Source organism: Typopeltis vanoorti, chromosome 1 (genome assembly GCF_054136105.1).
Source record: "Typopeltis vanoorti isolate ZY-2024b chromosome 1, IOZ_Tvanoo_1.0, whole genome shotgun sequence".
Taxonomy (NCBI): Eukaryota; Metazoa; Arthropoda; class Arachnida; order Uropygi; family Thelyphonidae; genus Typopeltis; species Typopeltis vanoorti.
Genome location: NC_143549.1, coordinates 108,564,401 through 108,592,124, shown reverse-complemented (window position 1 = coordinate 108,592,124; position 27,724 = coordinate 108,564,401). Strand labels below are relative to the sequence as shown.

At 35.8% G+C, this 27,724-nt stretch overlaps 1 protein-coding gene across 10 annotated transcripts in view; it reads left to right on the top strand.

The window, feature by feature from the left end:
- The window catches only part of LOC150110302 (F-box/LRR-repeat protein 20), a 325,839-nt gene that overhangs the window by 200,497 nt on the left and 97,618 nt on the right, over positions 1-27,724 (top strand). For all 10 annotated transcript variants that reach the window (XM_090392650.1, XM_090392658.1, XM_090392667.1 and 7 more), the window contains 2 exons: positions 11,751-11,846; positions 24,492-24,618. In XM_090392650.1, the coding sequence (XP_090248776.1) occupies positions 11,751-11,846; positions 24,492-24,618 (223 nt within the window). The remainder of the gene's footprint in view (positions 1-11,750; positions 11,847-24,491; positions 24,619-27,724) is intronic.

The following is a 27,724-nucleotide window of genomic DNA, read 5'->3' as shown; positions in this document are numbered from 1 at the left end:
ATCATGATGAAATCATGAGAAACTCAAGCGTAGAGAATGAAATGAGAGAAGACTTAATGGTGACCAAGCAAGAGATATATGGGGAGTTAAGTAAGCTAGATGTCAATAAGGCAATTTGACCTGATGACTTACCACCACATGTCTTAAAGGAATGTTCCAAGGAGTTTATTAGTCTTGCCCTATCTGTTTAACAAAAGTCTTACAACAGCACAAGTCCAAAGTCATGGAAGGATGATAAAATTGTTCCGTTTCACTAAGGTGGTGGTGGTGGTGGTGGTGGTGATGATAAAGCTAAGGCTACAAATTATAGGCCAATCTGTATATTTGGAGTTGTAGTTAAAGTATTGGAGAGGTTGGTTAGATAGGATACAAAACTGGGTTGATAAAATTTGTATTCTATGTGCTTGTCAGCATGGGTTTATTGAAGGGAGGTGATGTTTTACCAACTTATGTAAAAACAAGGTAATAAATATATTGAACAAGGAAGATGCATATACAATTGTATACTTGGATTTTGCAAGGACTTTTCATCAATTCCCACACCACATGTTGATAACTAAAATGGAGCAGATGGATAGGTAGATTGGCAGTCCTGAGTTATGATGAACATTTAAGTTCCATGAGTCAAAACAATTGGGCTTGCAGAACACTGTCACCTCTAGACATTGAGTTCTTTGGAAAAAAAAAAATTAAGGTTCTTCATAAAAAGTGATAAGCTCTTAGAATGTTTATACAAGAAATGTTGTGAAACCTTGCTACATTGACTGAATCTAAATAGTGACATAATTATCCCTTTTATGGGAAATAGTTCTTTACAAGTTCCAAAATTATTATTTTTTTTTTTAACTAGAACCTTACTGTATTTATGCCGTGATGCTCTACATCGTCCTTGCAGTTCATATGTTTTCATTGTTAACTCTATCAGCTTCTGTTCTAGTTGTAGGTTTTTGTGGATAAGCAGTTCTGTAGGTAGTTTTTGGTATTGAGACAACATGGTAATATAAAGAGTTTATTAAAAATCAACAATTTAAAAAACTGACAAATTTCATGCGTTATGAGACTTGCATCATCAAGGGTAATGATGCATTTGTACAGCTTTAAATTTTCTTCTGAAAAACAGTTATTATCAATATGTAGCATGTTTGTTTGTTGCCAGAGTACTTGATGGCCAGTAGTGATTGTGTGGAATGCTAAACCTGATTTGTGCTCCCCTTCTTTTTTCAACGTCTTTTACATGTTCAGACATGTGGATCTCTCCCGACCTTTCTGTCTGGCCTACATAGCAAATACCACAAGAGCAATGAATCTCATAGATGTCTGGTTTTTTCATGGAGTGATGTTAGTGGTTTTGGTGGATATATGAATCTTGATATTTTTTTGTAAAGGTGAAAAACATAGCCACTTTGTCCGTGACATTTTTATGTATGGCTGCATGATTGTATTCTTGAAATCTTGTTTAAGTAAGGGAGTTGCAGGAGCTATATTAAGAAATTATTTTTGATTGTCTTGGGTTCAAACCCATTAAGTGCAAGGTTCTATGTCAGGTAATGTAATTCTTCATTTCTTTAATTGGTGTGCTAGATATATTGTATGCCCTGTTTCGCAAAGTTTTAATTATGCAATTATGCCTTTTTTTTTTTTGCAATGATGGTGGTGTGAAGCAGCATTTAAAAATCTTCTCGTTGCAGTAGGTTTTCTGCATGTGGAGAAGGATAGCCTTTTTTCCTCTTAATCTACTTCGACAGGGATATCAAGGAAAGTTAATTTTTTGTGCTGTTCTAGTTCAATAGTCAATTTGATATTGGGATGCAAGTTGTTTAGGTAATCCATGAAAGCAATCAGTTCATCTACCATTCCCAACCAAATGACGAAAATATCGTTGACATAATGTAGCCAAACTTTTGGGCTTTCCTGATAGATTTTTTTTTAATGCATTTGTTAGAAATTTTCCATGAACAGGTTGGCTAGAGCTGGAGAAAGGGGTTAACTCATGGCAAATCCTCTTTGTTCCCAATATTTGTCTTGAAAAATGAAAAAGGTATTTTCCATGCAGTGTTTGAATAGTCCTACAGTGCTCAGTGGGAAAAGGTTTCCAAGTATATTCACTGTGTCATTTCTGGGTGCATTGGTGAAATTGACTGACTACATCAAAACTTGCTAAGATATCCAAAGGTTCTATATTTATATCTTTTATCTTTTCAATGAAATGCACATTATTCTTTACAAATGATTCTGTTTTTCCTATGTATGATGTTATGTTTGTCAGATATTTCGCTAAGTTTGAGGTCTTGCCCATCTACAATTGGCCGTAACGGAATATCTTTTTTGTAAATTTTTGGTGCTCAATAAATTCTTGGGACCAATGGATGTTTGATGATAAAGATCTTTTTAATTCTTCTGGCCAATTAGGTTACTTTTTGATCAACTCATTTGTTTTATTATGTGCATGCCATGTGGGATCCCTGTCTAAGGGTGAATAGGTATCGGAATCCTCCTCTAATAGGTTGTTAATTTTTCTTGTGTATTCGTCTGAATTCATAACTACTTCCTTGATTATTACTGTTTCTATCTTGTCTTAATTCTTTAAGGGCTGTGAATTCCGACTTAGGTAAGTTTCTACGTGGTACTTTACATTTTAATAATAAGGCTGAAGTTTGTATGTGGATGAGATCTGCTGAATCTCTAGGAAGATTGCAGATTCCTTTCTCAATTTGCACTATGGCTACTTTTGGAATATTCTGCGGAGATAAGGCAAAATTAAAACCTTTCATTATGAGATTTTTTTCCGTTTTTGACAGGACTTTGGAAGAAAGATTGATCACCACTTTAGACTGATCTAGATGTTTTTCGTTTTCCTATTGAAACGAGTTAAACTTTTTAATTAAAATATATTTCTTATGATTCACAATCGCTGTAGCTTTGTTGGATGTAATTCTATCAGTGTTATCTCATAGGTCAGACAGTAGCAATGTAGCCAATTCACTATGTACAGTAAACATATTTTGATCTATCTTTGCAAGCTTTGATCTAATAGCTACAATCCATTCTCTTAAGATAGAATCTACAAAAAAAAAAAAAAAAAGACTTAACTATTTGTTTTAGCTAAATGGAATGGATGTTTAATTCTAACAAACTTAGGTACAATATCATTGTCTCTGCATCGAATCAGAAATGTTAATCGGTTGATGAAGTTCTTATGTTTAATGCACAATTTTTCTAGTTGTGTTACTCTAGACCATAGACACTCACCATGAGCTTTCAGATGTAGCTGTAGGTTTCTGTGGTTAAGCAGTTCTGTAGTAGTTTTTGGTATCGAGACCACATTGTAATATAAAGAGTTTATTAAAAATAAACAATTAAAAAAATCTACAAGTTTCGTGCGTTGTAAGACTTACATCATCAACGTAACGGTACATAAGTTTTACACAATAAAAGCTTATTGATTAATTACACGTATTAGATGTTTTTTATAACTTCGCAAATGTTAAACAAATTGATAAACCAGAATACAAATGATATATTCATTACTGTGTGTGTGTTGGAACATTGCTAGTTGTTGCCATTTGTGGTTCATACATGCTATATCTTAGGTCTGTGGCAGTTAAATTTTTGATGAAAGAAGGCCACACTTGATGTAAAATTAAGCCTTGATTTTTATTGTATATTTTATTTTATTGTGTAGGAATCCTAAGCATTTGTGCAGCTTCTCTAAATTTTGTTGTGAAACAGTTATATATAGCATTTTTGTTTTTGAAAGTTTATTTTTCACTTGGTTAGACTATAATATATTTAGTTTAGTCCTTTATCCAAGTGTGAGCAAACAAAGTTTGCGCCTGAAAATATCTTCAGGACTGAGGTGAGGTAGTACAACACCGGGAAACTCGCAGCAAAGGCAGATCAAGCTCTCAACTCCTTGTTTCAGTATCTTCCATAATGCACAGCACATCTCCTTGTGGACATGTATACTGCTATGCAGTAAAGGGGGGGGGGTGGCCACTACCCATACCAGTTTCGACCTTTATTGAGGTCTCGTCAGTGGGAGCCAGGCCCAGAGTGAAGATACTAAGGCAGAAGCAATAGGAGAGGTCATCCTTACCTATAGGAGTTGCCGAAAGGTGTGCCACCTTATTATTAAATTACTCTGGATTTAGAGAAAGATGTTGAAAGTTTATTTTTCACTTGGTTAGACTATAATAAATTTAGAGTTTAATCCTTTATCCAAGTGTGTGCAAACAAAGTTTGCACCTGAAAATATCTTCAGGACGGAGGTGAGGTAGTACAACACCAGGCAACTTGCAGCAAAGGCAGATCAAGCTCTCAACTCCTTGTCTCAGTATCTCCCATAATACACAGCACATCTCATTGCAGACATGTATACTGCTATGCAGTAAGGGTGGGGGGCACTACCCATACCGGTTTCGACCTTTATTGAGGTCTCGTCAGTGGGAGCCAGGCCCAGAGTGGAGATATTTTTGTTTGTTTTTGTTTGTTTCCAGAGTACCTAATAGCAAGTAGTGGTTGTGTGGAATGCTAAACCTGATTTGTGCTCTCTTCTTTTTTTCGACATCTTTTACATGTTCAGATATTCAAATCTCTCCCAACCCTCCCATCTGGCCTGAGAATGACATCTCAGTCACAATCAGATGCTCTGATGCCATGTCCAAATCCAAAACTCTTGATCCCCATGTTGCCTCCTCCACACAGGCTTGTCTAATAAGATAGTTATCCCTCAAGAAGTCCAAAAATTCAGTTTCCTTAGTAGTGAATGCTGTTTCCTCTGTCTAGTTTATATTGCTATAGTTGATAATTTGTTTTTCCAAACTAATTGGCCTAAACATTTCCTACTCATCACCATCTATATTCCCTGGTCTATAGCATCATTGCACTAAATATCTTGTTGTATATGCATCTATCTCGCATTCTCTTCAGTTAACCAAATTTCACTGATATAGTTCGCCCACCGATTAGAGATCCTTTGACACTTCTGCGCATCTCAGAAAAAGGAGAATCCATTCCAATAATAGGGTAATCAGTCCGTATTGTGGGATGAGTTGTTTATTATTACCAGTCGGAAAATTAACTTCTCTTTTATGATTATTGTAGTTAACTATGTTGCTTGTATAACAGTTGGAAAATTTTACCTATAAAGCACGTGATTTTGCGTGTTGGCGACCAATTCGGACGTCCTTCATTTCTTTCTCCCCTTCAGCATGAATCGACTATTCTTGGAAAGATGCGAAGCAGGGACCTACAAACGGTGGGCGAACTATACTAATAATCTTTGGAGAGACTGAGTTGATCAATGCCACAAACTCATTCCTTTTATTATTAATGCTCCTAACATTTGTATGCAGAAAAGCTAGTATTCTTATAGCCACTGTTATATATTTCACCTGGCTCTGAAGTATAGCATATACCCTCTCTCATTTCTCAAGTCTATCCCCATATGAGATCATCCCTGCTACTTTCCACCCATGCAATTCTAGTTTCTCTGCCCTGACATACACACACACTCACTTGCCCAGAAAACAACAATCTCTCCCAATGCCTGCATCCTTCTGCATTTAAATGTAATCTGTATCTTGCATACTGCTTTCTTCTTTCCTCAAATGTACTCTGTGCATCTACATATTCCAAACCGTTCATCATACACATTCTTACTATCATTTCATTCATTATCACTGCATTCATTCTAAGTATAATAATCCATTCTGCATTATTATACTAGGGCAAGAACACACTATCTTTCTTTGGACACATTTCTGTTGCACTATCCCTAACATCAACCTCAAATCTCACTCTACACGATTCTTCTCTACATTTTCATCCTACTGCCATGGCCACACACTATTGTTCCACTAGGCAATCACTCCTCTGGCACACTATCCTAAAAACACTAATACAGAGCAAGAGATATTTCAATGTTACTGCTCTTATCACTGAAATCACCCACCTTTGCCACACTCTTTTAGCCAATGACTATAATCGCCAAAAAATGCTAAATGCCCCCCCCCCCAAAAAAAAACCTTCCCTAATGCACAAGACCACAGCAAAATTATTATCCCATACATTCAGGGCAAATCTGAAAATATATCAGTGTGCCTAATAAATAACAGAATACTGTCCTGTCAGGTGTCTTCTCCCTCCAGGAGATGGACTACCATGTGTCTCCACCATGTCCTATTCTTCACCTCTCTGCTGCATTCCTCATATGAGAGATAGGTCCAGTCTTCTATGTTTTTCATCCACTCCAGTCTTTGTCTTCCTCTCTTTCCCTCAACAGTTTTTTCGAGAAGTGTCCTTTGTAGGCAGTTATGTTTCAGAATATGTCCAAAATATCTGACTTTTCTCTTTTTAATTTCTTTCATCAGGCTCCTGTTGACGCCTGCCATCTCTAGTACCTCTTCATTTGTCTTTTTTTCTTTCCATGTTATTCTCATAATTCTATATTTTCTATATCTATACATTTATATTTAATCCATTCCTCTTTGGCTTTCCTGCATTCTTTTTTTATTTCTTTATTCATGCTTTTATATTCAGGTTTGTTCTTTAACTTTTTTCTTTGTTCTATCAATGTCAGTATTTTTTCATTCATCCAAGGTTTATTCCTTTTCCTTTTTAATTGTAGGAGTGTATTTTTGGCTGCTTCATTGATGCTATTCTTGAATGTTTGCCAGTTCATGTTAATTTCATCAATTGGCGTTCTAGTTTCCGTGCGAGTTGTGGTGTCAGACTTGTTAAGGGATTTTGTGAATTCTTTTATAAAGCAGTCTTTAACTTCTTGGTTGTTAAGTGAGTCTGAATTATAAGTTTCTCTTATGAATGGTTGGCTTGGTATCTTAAGTTTTATTTTGATTTTTGCAATCACTGGGTTGTGGTCCAATCCTATGTCTGCTCCAGGATATGTTTTTGTTTGTGTTATTGCATTTCAGAATCTTTTGCTTATTATTATATAGTCAATTTGGTTTCTATAGATGTCCCCAGGGCTTGTCCAGGTATATAGTCTTCTGGGAGGATGTTTAAACAGTGTGTGGCAATTATTAGGTCATTGGTTTCATAGAATTGAATTAATCTTTCACCTCTTTCATTTCTGATTCCAAACCCATGGTTTCCCATGCAAAATGAGATTTTTTCTGAGCCTACTTTTGCATTTAGGTCACCCATCAGTATGATAACATCATCTGACTTAGCACTGGAGATTGCAGTTTGGATGTCTTCATAAAATTGTTCCACCTCTTCATCTGGGTGATCTTGGGTTGGTGCATATGCTTGGATAATATACAGGTTGAATGGTTGTGCAGTTATTTTGGCTATTATGATTCTGTCATTTATGGGCCAATATCCCTGTAGAGATTTTGCACTTCTATTACTTAGGACAAGCGCTACTCCATTAAGGTGTAAGTCACTGCCAGAGTAGATTATAGTGTGATTTTTTTTTCTTGTTATGCCTGTATCAGTCCACCTCACTTCAATGATACCTGCAATATCAACCTTCATCACTTCAAATTCCTGGAGTAGGTTATCTAATTTGCCTGTCTCGTAGAGTGTTCTGACGTTCCATGTTACTTTTTCAAGAGATTGCTCCTGGTTTTCAGACAAGGGATATCTGAGAATATCCTCCCTGGAGGGTTTGGGATATTATTTTCATACACTACCTTAGTAGTTCTTGTCTTACAATTCCCAGTTTCAAGCTCTTCTTCCCTGTAGCTATAAGAGCTGATGGTTGCAGGGGTCTCAACCACATCTCTAACTTCATATTGTGACATGGTGTGTTTCATGGTTGACAATGGATAAATACATGGTGAGACTCCAATCTCTTCCACGACGGCTGGCAAGTCCCTTAGATGTCAGGAGTGTGCCCTCGATGTGCTGTCATGTCCTTGATGCCATTGGTCAATGTTGATTCTTCTGCCATCTTGGCCATTCCAGACTTCGTGCACATAAGGGGTGACATTCCCTATTTACAGCATTCTATATTGCTGATACCCTCACTTAGTTTAGTCCGCCAGCCGAGACGGTTTACTGGGGTGTGGCCGCTGGGGTGCACTACCAACTTCTTGGAGCCATAAGTGAGAGTTGAGTGTGAGGACCAGAGCCCAACAGCCTGACCCTGAGATCAGCGACTGACATTGATACTAATGTGCTACCTCTCCATACACCCTAACAGAATACTACTGTTAGTTTAATAATAATTAATTTAATAGTGACATTCTCTTTGATGGACAGCATGGGTCTACCAAATGATCATGTTTTAGTAATCTGCTTAATTATTACAATATGGTGACAGGTGCATACTTAGTGGTACTTAGATTTTGCAAAAGCTTTTAATAGATATAAGTTGTAAGTTAAATTGGAACTGATGGAGTTGGATAATGGATTAGCATATCACATTGGATAATGACTGTCTGATAGGTATCAGAAGTTGCATTATGAGGAGGCAATATCCTAGAAGGGAAAAGTTACTAGTAGTGTGTCTCAAGTGTCTGTTTTAGGGCCATTGCTGTTTAACAAGTATGTTAATGACATTGGGGATATTCGATTGTTGGGAAGTACTATGAGGAGTAGAGCAGATGTTCAAAGCATAGAAGAGAACTTGAATAGACCGCATGAATTGGCATGCTCATGGGGGTTGCTGATTCAACATTGCAGAGTGTAAGATTTTGAAATTCAGTAAACAAAGATGGAATGTTGAGTATACAGTTGGTTGAATATATCGGAAGAGATGGAGAAAATAAGAGACGTGGTAGTGATGGTGGATAGGGACCTAAAATTGAGAATAGCACAATGAACTCTGACATTGATGCAGAGGACACTGACTTGTAGAGATAAGGAGATTCTGTTATATAAAGCTTTGATTAGGCTGCATATGGATTACTGTGCACAGATTTAGTCACCTGGTTTTCAACAAGATGAAGAGATGTTGAGAAAGGGTCCAGGAGCAGTTGATTAAGGTGACTTCTGGTCTCTTGAACCGAATACAAAGAAAGGTTGAGAAAATGCAATTTGTAAAGTCTAGTGGACGTGTAAGTTGGTAAGGATTTTTTTATGAGATTAACATTGAAGAGGTTTTTATGGAATGGTAGGAGAAGAAGAGGTCATCCCTGGAAGCTGTATAAGGAGGGTGTGAGCAATTGAGTGAGAAACAGATTTTTTGCATGGAGAGTGGTTAATGATTTCAAGTAATGTGTGAATGTACATTGTGATTCAAAAAGATGGACTCATTTTTGTACGGCTATATTTCCTGAACTATATATCGTATGTGAATGATCTACATAAGATTTGAAAGAGGAGGTCCTAAAGTTTGAAATACTACTGCTAGAGTGCTTGCCTAGTGCACAGCCATGCAGCAGTGTCAGTTGTGAGCAAAATGGCAACTATGCAGCACAAAATTTTTTGTCTTTGTGAAACTCATGAAACGTTTTGCGTTTTGTCATCATTTCAACATTAAACCTCCAACAAGGAAGAACATTTGTTGTTGGAATTATCAATTTGAGCAAACAGGTTGTCTGTGTAAGGGAAAAAGCTCAAACAGCCGCATGTATTGCAGGAGAACGTGAGATGAATTCAACAGACTTTTGAGCATAGCCCAAGCAAGTCAACCCGTAGAGCGAGCAGAGAACTTGCAATACTGCAACCAACTGGCGTGTGTTGAAGAGCCATTTACTGTTCAAACCATACTGCCTACAACTGGTTCATGCTCTTTGCGCAAATGACAAGCTAAAGCGTGTCGAATTTTGTGATTGTATTCTCCAAAACATGGAAGATGACACTTTTCTGCTGCATTTAATTTTCAGTGACGAGGCGATGTTCCACCTAAGAGGGAAAGTAAACTGACACAATGTTTGCATATGGGGACTACAAAATCCCTTTGAAACATTGCAACATGAGAGGAACTCTCTGAAAGTTGATGTGTTTTGTGCCTTATTGAGAACAAAGGTTTATAGACTTTTCTTTTTTGCTGAAGAGACTGTTACTGGGGTAATGTATCTGGACACGCTTGAAAACTGGCTTCTTCCTCAATTGAATGAAGATTCAGAAGACTTCATTTTCTAATAGGACGGAGCTCCACCCCGCTGGCACCAGGGTGTTCGAGATTTTCTCAATGAATCTCTACCTCAACGATGGATTGGTCACATCTGGAATGAAGACCTGGCACTTCGTTTCTGGCCCCCAAGATCTGATCTCACACCCTGTGACTTTTTCTTGTGTGTGTGTGGGGGGGGGGGAGTCGTAAAAGAATCAGTTTATGTACGACCTCTACCAACAACTTTGGTTGGCCTAAAAAGGCATATCACAACTGCAGTGAACTCAGTGATGCAAGACATCCTTCTTTGGGTATGGGATGAATTCAGCTACCGTCTTGATGTTATCCATGTGGTGCGGGGCACATTGAACATCTATAAACTTTATTGTGAGTATAATCAAATATACTTTACATCCTATTTGTCACTAGTTTTATGTTTGGCATATAGACTTACAAAATTCGCTCTGTATTTAAGGCATGGCATGATGAGCTGTGTGTGGCAGAAGGACCTTTCATGACGAGTCTGAATCCATATAGGTCTGAAAATAATAATGATGATGATCAAACTGACACCACTCATCTGTTCACCTAAGGATAGATTCCTTTATTACATGAGCAGTATATGAAGCACCCTGTGACTTGTCTTAGGATAGACAGACAGGAAGATCTGTTGACAACTGCCTCAGAGAATATAAGAAATAGATTCAGTACCATTATTATGATAAGTTGGGACTAGTGGACCATGTCTTGGGGAAACCCCTTCTTACAAGATCAGATGGAGAAACAAAAGTGCTACACAGAAGTTATTTCAACTCAGAGAGACTTTTTTCATATCAGCAGCAGCTTTTGAACTTTTCCCAAACTTCAACTAGTATGGCTGTATCAATTTACCAAAAATCTGGGGGACAGTCATTTAAGATAAAATTAATACTTATTAACCTTTCACTTTATCCAGCAATCAATGGTACCAATTAGGACCTTTATTTCTCTATGCTGTCTGTTACAATTTTAAACTGTTCTCACTGTTACTTAATTGTTGTTGTTTTCATACTGTGGCAAACTGTTTGTGCTCTGAAAATGCTGGGTGTAAAGCTATTGAAGTATCAGCAAAAAAAGTAAATATACTAATTTTCTTATTGTCTTGTGTTGTGAATTAAAACTGTTATAAAAACTTACGTAGTAATTATATATTGGAATTTAATCTGCAGAATCTAGTTGAACATGCAAAAATTCTGAATTTCTTCATGTTCAACTAGATTGTTTGTGTACAAAAATTTCCACACAGGGAAATCCATTAAATAATGAATAAAGTACAAGTTTATATAAATAAAACATGATTTTTTATGTTACTCAGTAGTTCTAAGTATGTAAATCTACCCTGCTGAGTTTTTATATTAATTACTTTGATAGCTCTAACTTGTGACTTCTGTCTAAGATGGAGCTGAAATACTAATCTGGTTACACACTTTATCTGTAATTTTTGTATCAAAATTTTTTCTTTATACTATGTGTGTATGTGAGAGAGAGAGAGAAAGACATTACAGGAATTATAGCATTATCAAAGTGAAATGATTATGCACACAAAAACTTTCGAAAGGTCATTTGAGGTCCTTACTCTAAGATCACTATTGTTTCATTATGAAATATATAAAAATATTAATGAATGAAATTAAATAATTGCCAATACTGAAACATAATATGAAGTTTTTATGGATTTTGATTTTAGCACTTGTCAAAGCCTTAGTAAATACTGTTCCAAATTAATTCATCTTGATCTTGGATCCTGTGCTCAGATTACTGATCACTCATTAAAGCTGCTGGGGTAAGGATGCATGTTGTTGTTATTATTATTATTGCATGTAAATACATATTTTTGGTGCTTATGTTAAAAATCTTTTGACATTCACAGTATGCCCCCAGAACTATTCACAGACTCTGAAAGTTCACTAGAAGAACTTCAGAAAAATACTCAGTAGCTTTGACACCAATAAGTCACCTGGCCCTGATGGCAATCCTCCAGTTGTATTAACAGCTTATGCTCCAGAACTTACACCCATATTGTACTGTCTCTTCAAGCTGTCATACTCATCTGGCATCTATCCTACTACATGGAAGCAAGTTTTTATCCAACCATTTCTTAAAAAAGGAGATAAGTCAACCAGCCTATTGCTCTCAGAACTCTTAAAAATAAAGTAAAAGGTTATAAACAGCCAACTGCTTCACTACCTGGAGAATCAACAATTGCTTAGTGATCACCAACATTGATTCTATCATTCTCATTCCACCTCAGATCTCCTAGCCTACCTTGCCACCTTTGGACACAAGCCATGGAAAAGAAAAGTTTGGAGGAACTCAAGTGATTGCTCTTATGGTATTCCTCCTTTGCTTTGTGAATGGATTTCCAGCTTCCTCACTGATTGTTCATTGCAGAACACACTGGATGGTTTCCTTTCATCAGATTTTTCAATCAGCATGGTGTACCTCGGGGCTTTTATGCTTTCACCCACACTCTTCCTCCTATACATCAGTGATCTCCTCTCTTTGACATCCAGTCCTATTCACAGCTTTGCTGATGATAGCACTCTCCACTTCTCTTTTAGATTTTCAAAGCCTTGTAGTGCTTGGATAATTCACATTTCAACAACTTCTTTAAACACTGATTTCCTTGCCATTCTCAAGTGGAATGAGGATATCCTGGTGAATTTTATTGCCTCTAAAAACACAGTCCTGTTTCATTTCCCATAAGAAAGCCCATTCTTCACTTTCCTTTTGACATTCTGCTCACCAATCAGGATCAGTTTCTCTTCTTGAGTTGACTTTTACATCTATCCTATCCTGGTACAAGCACATAAGGTCCATAGCCTCTTTGCCTCCTCCAAAAAACTTAGCATTCTTTTTTGTTCTAAATGATACTTCTCTTCTGCTTATTTCCTGACACTTTCTAAAGCTCAAATTTGCCCGACCTTAGAATATTATTCCCATATTTGAAGTGGGCACTAGAAACCCCCTCTTGAGAGGACTTGGTTGCTTTCCTGCTTTATTGATACATTATGACTTTTCTATAAGTACTTCCACTGGCACTGCTCCACTGAACTATCCATTACCATTCATTTACTTTCTGCTAATCACATAAGCAGCTGATTGTTTACATCCATATTCAGTTCAGCTCTAAGCTCATGAAACCAATTTTTCATCCTCTTCCTCCTTTCCATCCACCTCTGTTCTTTGGAACAGTCTTTCTCATGTTGTTTTCCCCAATGATTACAAACCTCAAGTCTTCAAGAACCACATCAACAAATTCCTTTCTTCTCTTAACTACTTGCCTACATACACCACTGTCATCTCATAGGTCTTGGAACCTCTTGTATGTGGGACTGATATTTTAAAAAAATTAGATATGTGGCACTTATCTGTGCCACATCTAAATTAATGAAACAGTTAAGACATAATGAATCTTGTGAATGTGTTCAGATGTAAACCTCTAGCCTTTTAGTAACAATGATGGACTAAGGGTTTAATAATATTTAGATAATAAATAAAATTATCTAACCCTTAGTCCATCCTTTCTACTAAATAGCTAGAGGTTTACACCTGAACACATTTACAAGATTCATTTTGTAGATTGGAAAATGCTGCATGTTTGGCCATTCAGGATATTAGATAAAACACTTTAGGTAACACCAAAGTATCTTTGTAATAATAAATGATTTGGATGGAGGGGAAAATCAAAAAGGCATATTTTAAATCAATGTTACTCTTTTTTTTACTCTTTATGTATGTTAATCTTTATTTGTCAAACTCAATGGAATTTTCTCTCACTAGGTGTATTCTGTTGCAGAGAATGTAAAACTATTATTGCATTGATTCACATACTATGTGTGCTCTGTATTCCTCAGTATCTGCATTCATCTGTCTGATTTTATAGCCTGGAGTAGATGATTATGAAGGCAGGTGCACCTAATATGTAGTCATCCACTGTGTGTGTGTGTGTGAGAGAGAGAGAGAGATACATTTGAAATGATAGAATTTTATATTTTTAATTTGATTGGCTCATACTTTTTTTTTTCTATCTTCTAAGATACTTTCAGCTGCTTTTAATCCATTTATATTCTGCTATTTTCTCTGTGTTCATTTTCATCTCGCATTTTGTTTAAATGACAGTACTACTTTAGATCACTCATATCATGTTTGTTTCATATCGTAACTGTTAGTTAGTAGTGAAATTCACTGTCGTAGTGAAAAGAGGAGTTAAATTTGTTTTAGGGAAAATGTGATTGTTATATGCAATTAAATTAAAATTGCATGTAACTTATATCCTTGTTTAAATCTTTGTTCAAGTATAAGCAAACAAAGTTTGTGTATGAAGTATCTTCATGACTCAGCTACTTGTACACAGTGGCTGATAACTTCACATCAATTGCCTTAGTATCTCATAATGCAAAGCACACTTCCTTTCAGAAGTGCATGATACTATGCATTAAGTGAAGGGTCACTACCCAGACCCAGAAATACTTTCTGCAACTATCTGATCCAAAATATTTTAATAAGGAATGAGGCATCTTTTTACTGCTTGCATATGGGGAAATATATATATAACTTCTGCATTAATTCAACCTTGTATCTCTTCTGGATCTGCTCCCACTTATGAGACCTCAATAATGGTCACACTTTATCTGGATAGTGATCCTTGTCATGCATGGCATCATGTGCTTCTAAAAAGAAGCATACTTTGCATTATGGGTCACAAAGGCAATTGATGTGAAGTCATCAGCCTCTATGTACAAGTAGACTCATAAAGATACTTCGTGTGCAAACATTTTTTGCTTACACTTTGATAAAGGATTAAACAGTATATGCAATGTTAGACTAAATCTTCCACAAAATCATTCATAATAACAATAATCCTCAGATATTCCACTTTCTGATAAAGATTTATGAATTATGCAATGCCACTAGAAAATTGGTAAGTGAGTGATATACTTTGAATCTTTTTCTCCTTTGTTTTATTGCTGGCTGTCATGGTTCCAGGCATTTATTAATGGTATAACAGGTATGTGTTTGTGTTTATGTACACGCTGTTGATGTTTTTTTTGTATTAAAATTGCAATTTTGTATTTTTAAAAATATAGTAATCTTTCAAAAAATGAATTATTGTGCTCTTAATTATTATTAATCATTGTCTTAAATTGTACTTTATGGTTAATTATTGCAAGACTTAATATCAGACAATACAAACAACAATGAAAATACCCAAATGATCTAATATATATATATATATATATATATATATATATATATAATGTAGTAGGTTGAAGTCAGTTCCTTCTATTTCTTTCTATTTATTCGCCTGCATCTTTTCTTTTTTTGTCCACTGTCTTCCACATCTCTAGCAAAACAGCACAATGCTTTTGCCTTATTGGAATGTATCCGTAGCTGGCTTCTCTGATTTACTATCATTGTCATCTGAAAGCAGCTTCAGGTTCATGGACACATTGACATAAACTGAATTGAACTGTAGGAAAAAAAAAAAAGTCAGCACTACTCCATGCTAATGACAGGTTCATTCATTCATGCTAGACAGTAGCATGAATGGACTCATCATGTTTTGTGTTAGCTTCAGGCCAGTGGTGGTATTAGTGTAGGAAGTGTTTCCTTGACATGTTAGAGTTGTGTTCATTGTGTGTGTGTGTGTTGATATTCACTGTTCATCCATCTGGTAATGGTAATTGACAAGGCTTGAAAAATATTTTTCATTAAGTAAAAAAAAAATCAGAAGAGTTTGGGTTTTAAGCATCAGTTTTTATTTACATAATGCTGATCATGTTTTATGTCATAAATAGTTTGTTTGCATGTTTATCTCACTTATTGCATATTTTGGGGAATGCTGGTCATTATCAGTACTTATTTTGTCGTGATGGAATATGATCAATGAGAGGATAGGACACACACACACACACACACACACACACACACACATATCATTTTATCTTTAGAGAGCACACTACATGTACCATGGCATCATGCACTGAGTTAACCAGTTAATTGCAACACAGCAACCTAAACTAGATATGCAGTGGATAATAGTAATTAGCTCATTTCTTACATAATGGTGGAATATGCAGAATTTAAATTTTAAATAGGGATTATTAAAACCAGAAAAGTTGAGAAATAGGTATTTGGCCAAAATATTTCATTATATTGACTATTTGACTTTTTCCAATTGAGTTCTGCCATGTCATATGACATCACTGGCGCTGTCCATCCAACAATGTTTCAGAGCTAATCACAATTTGGAAATGCGCTACTGCTAGTTGCATTTAGAGATAGTGGAAGAGAATTTTTATGATATTGAATGTTTTCAACAATTGCTTATAATGGCAGAGAAGTTGCTTATTTTCCATAAAGGAATTCAAGTCGTATAAGTGTTAGAAGCAAAAACATAATCAAAATTGTATTAATAAATAATAATGAAAATAAATAGTCTTGTATCACTTATAAAATGCATGAATTTTTTCTTCACAGACTGATAAACTCATTATTACATAAGTAGTTAACATATTTTCTTCAACACTGGCAGTTATACAGGGTAAAAATTAGCCACAGCATTAACAAAAGCTTAAAAAATAATAAGAATAAACACAACTATGATATCCTTTCTTTTAGGCTTACACGGTGATCTGAATGCATTTTTGAAAATTATGGAGACAACTACCATGTTTGAATAAAAACTTTAGTTTAATATAACTAAAATCTACATTCGACGTTTCGACCTTTATATCAAGGTCATCTTCTGGAGCATACAACTATACACAGAAAAGAAGCTGCACTACAATCAAACTGGTTTGTTAAAGACACTGACCAACTGCTACAACAATTGTTGGCCCGACTTCTGGCGGGGAGAAAAAAAAAAAAAAAAATTATATATCAATGCTAGAGTCCTATTATTAGTGTTATCTGTTGGTTGTAGAAATACATTGGGCATAAAAAAGATACTTGTTGTTGTGCCCAATGTATTTCTACATTGGGCACAACAAGAAGTGAAGAAGAACTCCAGAGATCAGTATATTCTTTAAACCTAATTGCTAAAAAAAAATTTGAAATGCAAATATCAGCAGACAAAACCAAAAACTCGTGGCTTTTTAAAGGATAATCTCTGGTCAGAAGTTTTAGAACAAATTAACTGCTTTAAATATCTCAGATGTACTATATATCGTATACAAAAGAAGCTGACATTGACATCAAAATTTCAAACTTCCTAAAGATAACAAGGATGATCAGTAGTGTTTTCAAATCTAACAAAGTTCAAAAGCGTAAAAGAATAAGAGTTCATAAAGTTTTGGCAAGACCCTCTCTACTATATGGAAGTGAATAATGTGCCATAAAAGCTGCAGAAGAAAAAAAGAGTAGAAACCAGAGAGATCAAATTTTCACAATGAACAGCAGGCTATATTGTCTGGGGCAAAAACAGAAATATGTAAAGAACTAAGAATAGATTCAGTATTGGACAAAATATACAAATACTGAAAGCAATGGCTCAGTCATATTGAAAAAATATGCAGTTAAAAGGATACTCTGCTAACATCGATAACACCATGGATGACCAAAGAAAAGATGAAATGAGACCAAAACAGGCCACTTGGTCTAAATCCCTGAAAGGATGATGATGATGCCCCTAGGTGATGAAGTTAGCTGTTGGTTTTCTCCAGGATTTTTGAGAGCATCAAAGTGACATCAGTTGGACAATAGTCTGATGGCTAATTTTTATCTTATTTGTTTGGAATGGGCTGAATACAGGCATGTTTTCATGCCAAAGATAGGAGCCAGACAAGTAGGAAAGATTAAAAGGACAATATAAAATGGGTGTTAATTCTGAAGTTTTAAGAATAATTGGAGCATCATTTAGGTTTGCTAATGTGTATGCTCTTCAGGATTTTTTTGATTTATTCCTGATGAAAGACTAGAAAAGATATGACATAAGCTCTTGTAATGGAGGTAATTTACAGTAATATCTATGCAGGAGTTGGAGGAGTGGAATGATGTGTGGGTAGTTTGCCTTATCATTGGATGATGTTACAATATACCATTGGAATGATTGAGAATTAGGAGCATGGAATGGCTAAAGTGGTGTGGGACCAGAAGGCTCAACTTACCCTTTGAAACTTTCTGCATTGGTCCTTTCAGAATTAGATAGGAAAACAGCTAGTAATCAGATTGTGAAAAGTAAGTATAGAAGTTGTTGGGGTCATTCCCTTCAGTATTATTTCTAAGGAAGTATTCCTCTTCCCATCCTTCATGTTATTTTTTTCTGTTTAGTAGTTAAATTAAGAATAAGTTGAATAAGTGAAATACTTGCATGTTGTATTCTCTTGCTGATAGGCAATTTCTCTTGGGGTAGCCAAGTATTGTTTTGTAATTATGTATGCTCCTATGTGGTAGACATTGCTAAACTCAAATTAGAAAATATTGTCTTAGGCCTCTGGGGAATTGAGAACTCATTGAGGGTGGCTGTATATCATCCAAACCAGCTGTCATATCTTCTCTTAAAGTCATTCACATTAGATACACTCACCATTTCCAGAGGCAAACTGTTCTACAAGTATTTCACTTATTCAACTTATTCTTTTGAATAAGTGAAATACTTGCCCTCTCCCCACTTTCTCACATAATGAAAAATTTCAACCAGTGTCCTGTAACATACTTTTAGAAATTTATAGACTTCTATCACATCACTCCTCTTTCTCCTGTCTAACAATGTTTGCAACCCACATACGCTCAATCTGTCCTCGTAATCTACATACCATAATCCTGATATCATCTTTGCAGCCCTTCCACAGCTTCTTTATCCTCTGAATCTATGAGACCAAATCCGAGCACAGTAGTCTTAAGGTGCAGTCATATCAAGGCCTCATAAAAAGAGGCAAAATGACTTCCTTATCCTTACGTGTTAATGATTGTTTCAACATCACAGTTAACTTCTGAGTTGTATTTGAAGTTATTGATATGTAACCTTTGAACTTCAAATTCCTGTTATCCAAATCAAGAGTTTATATTTCAAACCCATATTTATGCAACAGCTTTTCATGTGGTATCCTATCAAATGCCCTAGCAAAATCCAACAGTATCATTAGTGTATTTATTCCCTTTATCCAGCTTAGCCATAATATTATAAAATATGAACAAATCGCTAAAACATAAATTCTCTTTAGTAAACCCATGTCATTCCTTGCAGGATTAGAGCTGGTCTCCTCAAACTGTGTTGCAGTTGATCTTCATAGTATTTAAGAGGATGGTTAAAGAGTCCAAATTAATCAATGCCATTTTCTGCCCTAATGGTGTGGAGAAAATCTAGGTACCATACAGGTTCTTTCAGCTGCTTCTATTTAACAGACATCTCCAGCTTTTCTGCAAAGTTTGAAGTGTGATAATAAAATACTGAAAGTTGTCATGAGATGAATACTTTTTGATAGGTACATTGCCAGTTTCCAAACCATCCTCGACTGATGGACCTGAAAGCATCATGTTGTGAAGCAAATCCAGTTATGCACACACCTCAATCCAAGTGCAATTGGATGATCTAAAAGATCCATCTTGAAATGTAAATTGAAATCTAGACTGCAAGGTTAGAAACCTCTTTAGTAAAGACAACACAGTAATCATCTCCTTTTTGAAAGAATCAGTTAAATCTGGAATTCTTTTTCTGTGACTAGTGACCTTGCATTTTGCAATAATATTAAGGGAACTGCTGATGAAAAGACATGATCCTGATGATGGCATTGTTTATAGGTGTGTCAAAACTTAATTTGAAGGTCATTATTTTACATACTAGAAATAAATCTTTATTCATGACATATTGCTATCCTTGTAAGGGAATTCTGTGAGAATATGGCTTTGCTTCTGAAATACATTAACTATGATTAATACAGTAGAACACTTGTCATCACCTCAAAGTGATCTTAAAGTCTTATAGAATGGGGATGGTTTCTAATATTTAAATAATATTTCTAGTATTTAAAAGGTGAGCTCCTAAGAATAAGCGAAGCAAAAATCAAAGAAGACCCACATATTCATACTTTTCATGAATTGCATCTGTTGAAAAAGTAGCATGAAAGACTTCAAGATCTATTATATTAAGATCATAAAAACCTCTCAAAGCTGTTACTGTCTATTTTTTATGGTCTTCTGAAAGTGACAAAACAGATTATAAAAGACAATAAATTATATTCTTGTTATAATCCTTTACCTAAGTATGAGCAAAGAAGTTTTTGACCACCAATCTAGGCTACTATAATGAAGCTGTTGATTTCACATCAGATTGCCTCAGTATCCTGTAATGCACAACACATCCCCTTTTGAATGTGTGTGTGTGTGTATTGCCATGAATCATAGGGAAGGGTTATTGTCCATACTGATTTTACCCTTTATCATGGTCTCATCAGTGTAATTTAGGTCCATAGACACTAACAGCTAATTCAATGCAAAAGTCATAATTTCCATGTACAAGTAAAAAAAAATAGTTGGAGCAATTCTTACAGAAGTGTTAGGTGTTGTTCATTATCCGTAATAGTTGGAGTAAGTGTTTTCCATTTCGCTATTTGTTATAAAGAATGACTTCTGTATTGATTTTGCTCTCATTATCTTTGTGGATCTAGCTCCCACTGATGAGACCTCAGTAAGGGTTACCAGTCTGAGTATGTTGTGCATTATGAGATACTGAAGCAATTTGATGTGCTGCAATTAATATACACAAGTAAATACAATTTATGATGGATAAAAGATTATAACAACAACATGATTTCTTGTCATGTATAATTCATTTTAAAGGAATATGTGTACTAGGCATATTGTTAAAGACTTATAATGGTTTACATGTATCAAAAAATATAGAATTAAGACTCCAGTAGTACATGGACATCATCAGGAAGAGGTGAGTTAACTACCTTCAAAACATGAACGATCAGATATGAGTCATGTAACATGTCCTTAATTATCTCATATCTTGATGGTAGTTTTTTCACTTGGCTATGCTACCAATTATATATTTGATTTAATCCTTTATCCAAGTGTAAGCAAACAAAGTTTGTGCCTGAAGTATTTTCAGGACTGGGGCAACTCGTGGCAAAGGTGGTATAAGTTCTCCTCACTTGGCTTAGTTTCCCATAATGCAAAGCACATCTCCTTGCGGACATGTATAATGCTATGCATTAAGGGACGGGTCACTACCCAGATCAGTTTCGATCTTTATTGAGGTATCATCAGTGAGACCCAGAGGTAGTGATACTAAGGTGAAAGTAATGGAGAAGTCATATTTACATATGCCAGTTGCCAGAAGGTGTCGCACCTTATTATTAAAATTCTCTGGATTAGAGATAAGATGATGGAAGTTTTTTCACTTGGTTATGCTACCAATTATATATTTGGTTTAATCCTTTATCCAAGTGTAAGCAAACAAAGTTTGTGCCTGAAGTATTTTCAGGACTGTGGCAAAGGTGGTTTTTTTAAAGGATTATTAAAGAACTTATACCACGAGTTGCTCCAGTCCTTCAGGTGCAAACTTTGTTTGCTTATACTTGGATAAAGGATTAAATCAAATATATAATTGTATCTCATATCTTGATCACAGATGAGTGCAGGAACTCTAATAGTGCATTTTCCAGTTGACTCAACTGTAACTGAGAAACTAACTAGCAAGCAAAGACATGCTATGTAACTCATATCTGATGATTCATGTTTTGAATGTAATAGCTGATGTCTGATTGGCTAAGTGGTTAGTGTATTTACTCTCCAGCCAACAGACTGCAGGTTCAAATCCTACTATTGGCTTGGATGTTTGTGATTGTCTTTAGGTGGGAGATGGATCTCATTGCCCAGTGTGTAAAAACCACCACCCTACTAATTGGATGCCTGAAGTGGCTTGAAAAAGCTCCGTGTTTGGTCTCTAGATCAGGGTTTATAAAAAAAAAATAATAATAATAAAATAAAAATCCCTCAAAAAATATAAATTTAACTAAAATAGTTTTTCTTAGCCCACCCATTATGCGAATGTACTATAGCTTTACAATAAAAACCTTTCATGGGTGGGAGCCACATAAAAATAAAAACTGATCTTCTCTCTCTGATGTCTGTCACATTGAATGAAATATATTGGAGTCTCTAATAAAGTACATTTTTCTATATGTTGGCCTTCTTAACAATATAACTTATTTTCATCTAAATCACTGAGGTGGAACATGCCATTATGGATCCACTTTCTCTCCGGGTACTCTCAGTGTTGAATATTGTAAACCATTTCGTCAGAATGCATTTTGTATTGAAAATTGTTACTCAAGTACGCGAACTCCAATATAATTTCTAATTTTTGTTGGTTCTGAGAGAAGAGAGACTGCTGATACCATCTCTGAGACTTCATGCTACAACTAAATTTGCATACATATATGATATATAAGTTCATATGAATTCCACTGTGCAACACAGTATGTCAATTGAAAATGATTTCAATTTGAATTTTGAATACTCAAATTCAGCACATCAAAATTAACTTACACATTTTCAACAAAATATTTTTTAAATTTTATGTTCCATATTATTAAAGAAGCCTATTCTCACTTTTTGGTCATTCTTTCTTCTTCTGCAGCTTCTCCCACTTAAGTAGGACCATTGTTGATGATGAGTCTCCTCCACATCCTATCTTGGGCTGTCACCACATCCAAGTTCTTCATCCTCTTCTACCAGCTCCCTCCATCTCTTCTTTGGCCGCCCACACTTTCTATTTCCTTGCACATCCATCTGCATGATCCTTCTTCCCACATATTCATCCTCCCTCCTCATCACATGACCAAACCATCTTAACCTTGCCTCCTGTATCTTCGCTCCTAAGTTCGTAACTTTCACTGTTCCCCTGACATAGTCATTTCTCAGACAGTTCTTTCTAGTCACACCGCACATCCACCTAAGCATTCTCATCTCTGCTACTTCCATCCTGCTGATGTTATTTTTCCTCAGGGCCACAGTTTCTATAGCATACGTCATAGCTGGCCTCACTACTGTCCTATAAATTTTGCCTTTCAGATTGATCAGCACCCTCATCGCATAACACTCCAGCCATCTCCCTCAAGTTCCTCCAACCCGCTTGTATCCTGCATCCCACTTCCTTCTCAGCTCCTCCATCTTCTTCCACTGTTGAACCTAAGTATCTAAAGTCCCTCACCTTCCTGATGACATTTCCTTCCAGCTCCAGATCTGTCTCCTGGCCGCCACCCACTGTGCAACACATATACTCTGTCTTACTTCTGCTCAGTCTTATACCTCTCTCTTCCAGTACTTTTCTCCATCTTTCCAGTTTAGTTCCTGCTTCTTCTCTTGAATCTGCACACAGCAAGATGTCATCTGCATACAATCGTCCAAGGCGCATCTTCTCTCACTTCCTCCGTCACCACCTTCATCACAATATTAAACAGAAACAGACTTAATGCTGACCCTTGATGCAAGCCAACTGTTACTTGAAAACTTTCTGTCTGTCCCAGACATGTTCAAACACTTGTCTTCACATTTCTCTACATCTCCCGCACCAACCTGACATATTTCTCTGGAACCTTTTTCTCCCTCAGACACCTCCAGACTGCTTGCCTAGGCACACTATCGTATGCTTTCTCCAGATCAATAAATGCCAGATGTAGCTCTCGGTGTTTCTCTCGAAACTTTTCCATCATCTGTCGTAACCCAAAAATAGCATCTGTTGTTGATCTACCAGGCAGGAAGCCAAATTGTTCCTTTGCAATCTCCACCTCTCCACCTTTTTGGTCATTCTTTAATTTTAATAACACACACACACACACGTGAATGGTGTATTTTTTCATTCAGTTTTTCACATCATCATCATCTTCCTTATACCCTCTTTTACCTTGCGGTGTCGAGGGTCCATTGATCATCGGACCTCACTCCGTTTACAGGATAAGGTGGTCAGCCTTATGGCCTGTAGTGTTGGGTTCTCAAGGGCAGTTTGCCTGCTTTGCGGGATGAAAAACCCCAGAATAAACTGGGTAAAAAACCCTGCTGTCCACGCCCAAGACTGGCTAACTTGGCTATGGCTGAGGAAAATCCTTCAGCTCCTCACGTCACCGACGGGAATCGAACCTAAGACATTCCTTCCCCAGGCATATGGTTGCGAAGTGCATAGCCACTAGGCTAACCGCGCGGACTCAGTTTTTCACTTCATGACATAATCGTCCCCAAATTATGTAACTCATGAATCCTAATATTGATTGTCTTTCCATGACATAATTATTATCTGCTAGTATGTTATGAGTTGCATGTTTTATATATGAACAGTTTTTTTGTAAAAAAAAAAAAAATAAATAAATAATAATTCATATGCAAGACTAAATAGTCTTTTCAAAGGACTGATTATAAAATAAAAATATTTATATACACGCATACACTGAGTGTACATTTTGTTTTTGATTTCTCATAGTGAGGGATGTACAAATTTAGATCACATCAACATTTCATGGTGCGACCAAGTTTCTAAGTATGGAGTTGAAGCCCTAGCCAGAGGATGCAGGAAATTAAAGGCTTTTATCAGTAAAGGTTGTCCATTGGTAAGTCACACTGATCTAAATTATATAGATCACTCATGTCTCCATTCTAAGTATGCTGAAAAACCTTAGAACACATTCACTGTTTTCTTATGCCATATCATTGTATGAAATGTATACCAAGGATTTCCAACTGAAATCAACCATCAAGAGAATTCATTGCCTTGAAATGGTCATCAAGCTATATCCAGATTTCTTCACCAGAAATTGTTCTATCAAGAAGTTAGCATTTAGCAAATAAAGATGAAAGAATCTGAGCCTATGATTTTGAAATTCCTGATGTGCACTAACCAAAAAAATGAATTAATATATCACTAGAAACTTAGAGAGGAAAAAAAGTTCATGCTAAGTATGGAGTGTGATAAATCTGGCATACTAGTACTTAGTATAAACACAAAAATACCTGGCACTTATATTAACTAACCTTGGAAAATATACATACCAATAAATGTACTGAATAAGGCATGAAAATTAAATTATGCTTATCTAGATACCATCAATTTTATTAATTTTCAGTATAATATCTATACCAACATCCTTTTGTTAAATTAATTTCATGCTCATCATCTTAATCCACCTAAGGCGGGTTGAGGCTACCATGAACAGTAGCTTTCCAGTTCACTCTATCAGCAGCAAATTTTTATGGAAATTTCTGTAAGAGTTCAGACCACTTATACCCTTGATGTTTTCTATTTCCTTCTAGGTCTTCTTGGCTGTATTGTTCCATCTACTCTTACCTTTTAGCAAATTTAAGAGAATCTCTTAGTAGGCATTCTGTACACACATCCATATCACTGCAACTGTTTTTCTCTGATTCTTGCTTATTATTAAAATATGCTAGTATAATTCCTTTCTGATATACTACTGACTGGTTTTCATTTCAGTACATGTTTTATTTATTTTTTCAGACACTTGCTTTTAAAACCTATCAGCCTTTGTTCTTCTGTTTGATATACCAAGTCTCTGCAGCCCAAAGAACTGTGGGGAGTAGTATCTTTATATACGTTGATTTTAAGTTATTTGGAGAAATGTGTATTTTTCCATATATTTGTTTCTTCATAATTTAGCCTACCTGTAATCAGCGTGTCTAAGTAATTGAATTTTCTAACCTGTTCCAGTTTATTTCCTTCCACTTCTAAGTTAAGTTCTTCGTCATTTTTGCCTATTGCCATTAATTTAGTTTTACTAAAATTTGCATGCATTGCATAGTCTTCACTGTATTTATGTAGGTGAAGTGTATACTTTACGTTTTCTGTATTATCTGAATAACAGTATAATGTAGTTCTTCCAGGTACAGATTAAACAGATATGGTCAAAACAGACATCCCTGTATTTTTTATACTACTGGAGGATGATATTGAGTATTTTTTTCCCGTATTATCTGTAAATAACAGTATAATGTAGTTCTTCCAGGCCGAGAACTTTTCAGACCACCCTCGTATCAGAAATATACTGAATGAAGCAAGACTGAGTCCAGCATTGGGTACCTCAGATTTGCCATTTCTGTACGCACTAGAATAAACCCCTGAAGACTCATGATTTCTTCTTTTAAAATTTTCTAAAGTCTGACGATTGCTTAATTTTATTGTTTACTTTAAGCAAATATATGCACATTCCTGTATTCTTGTATACAGCTCAGATTCAACTATATTTGTAAACTTGTAGCAACTACAGGAATAAATTAAAGATACCAAGAAATTATATACTTGGTTTAATCCTTTATTGAAGTATAAACAAACAAAGTTTGCACCTGAAGTATTTTCAGGACTTGGGCAACTCGTATATAGAAGCCAATGACTTCACATCACTTGCCTTAGTATCCCATAATGCAAAGCACATCTCCTTGCAGACATGTATAATGCTATGCATCATGGGAAGGGTCACTACCCATACTGTTTTCGACCTTTATTGAGGTCTCATCAGTACTAAGGCAAGTGATGTGAAGTCATTAGCTTCTATATACGAGTTGCCCCAGTCCTGAAAATATAGAATGAATACCATGAAATATAGAATTATATTGGTTTGTTATAATATCTAGTTTATACTTCTGCTGGTATACCAGGAAATGATTAGCAGTCTACTACAGAGTTCTAATTTTCTGTCCTTGTAGATCATTTGCTTCCCTAAGTCAGTGTTTTACATATTTTGCTAATGAGCCTCATAAGGTGTGATTTCCTATTTTCAAAATCTCTCTCTCTCTCAGTATGCAATATTTGTGTATTTGATAGTAGAAAGCTGTTTGACTTAATTATTTTTAAGACCTTCATGTATGTTTTTCATTTCACTATGTTACTCAGTTTTATCCTCTCAAATAGCATGATCATTTTCTGTTTGAAATCTCCTGCACTATTGTATTCTGAATTAGATATGAGGATATCGCTATCAACAATAATAATACTTTTCCTAATTTATTATCTACTCCATTCTCATGGAAAACATCATCACTTCCATTTCTATTCCCGTCACTTATTCCAACAAGTTTTGGACGAATAAACTCGATCACCGAAGCATATCATCTTCCTTATTTCTGATGCTCCTAGCATTTGTAAATAAATACAGCAATGCACTTTTAGGTCTATAACCAGTCCTGCCCATGCCACTTGTTTGTGATTGCCCCTCACACCTAGCTATTCGCAGTTGCCTTTATCACCACTTACTCTATCTTACAACTACATTCCATTCCCATGTTGACCATCCTCATACATACATACATTCACTACTAATTCCAACATCCACTCTCTTTATACTATGTCTCCCTGTCCACCCTAACTCCTCCATTTCCCTGTCCATCTTGCATTCTTGTGCTATCATTATCACTCACAGTATTACTATTCTCATTTACATCACTTCAGTTTCACCAGTTCTCTCTCTCTCCTGATCTTTCTCATCACCAACTCATCTAACCATGCCTCTTACTTCCTCTGCTCTCTTGCTCACATCAGAGAGACTATTGCACATGATAGCCTCTCTGACTTGCACCAAATTCTTTCAAATGCAACCTGTCACTTTTGTACATTTCCATGTTTTCCTCAAATGCATTCCACACATTCGCAAACTCCACTCTCTTCTCACACAGAGCTCTGTCAACATATCATTCATGATCCCTGCT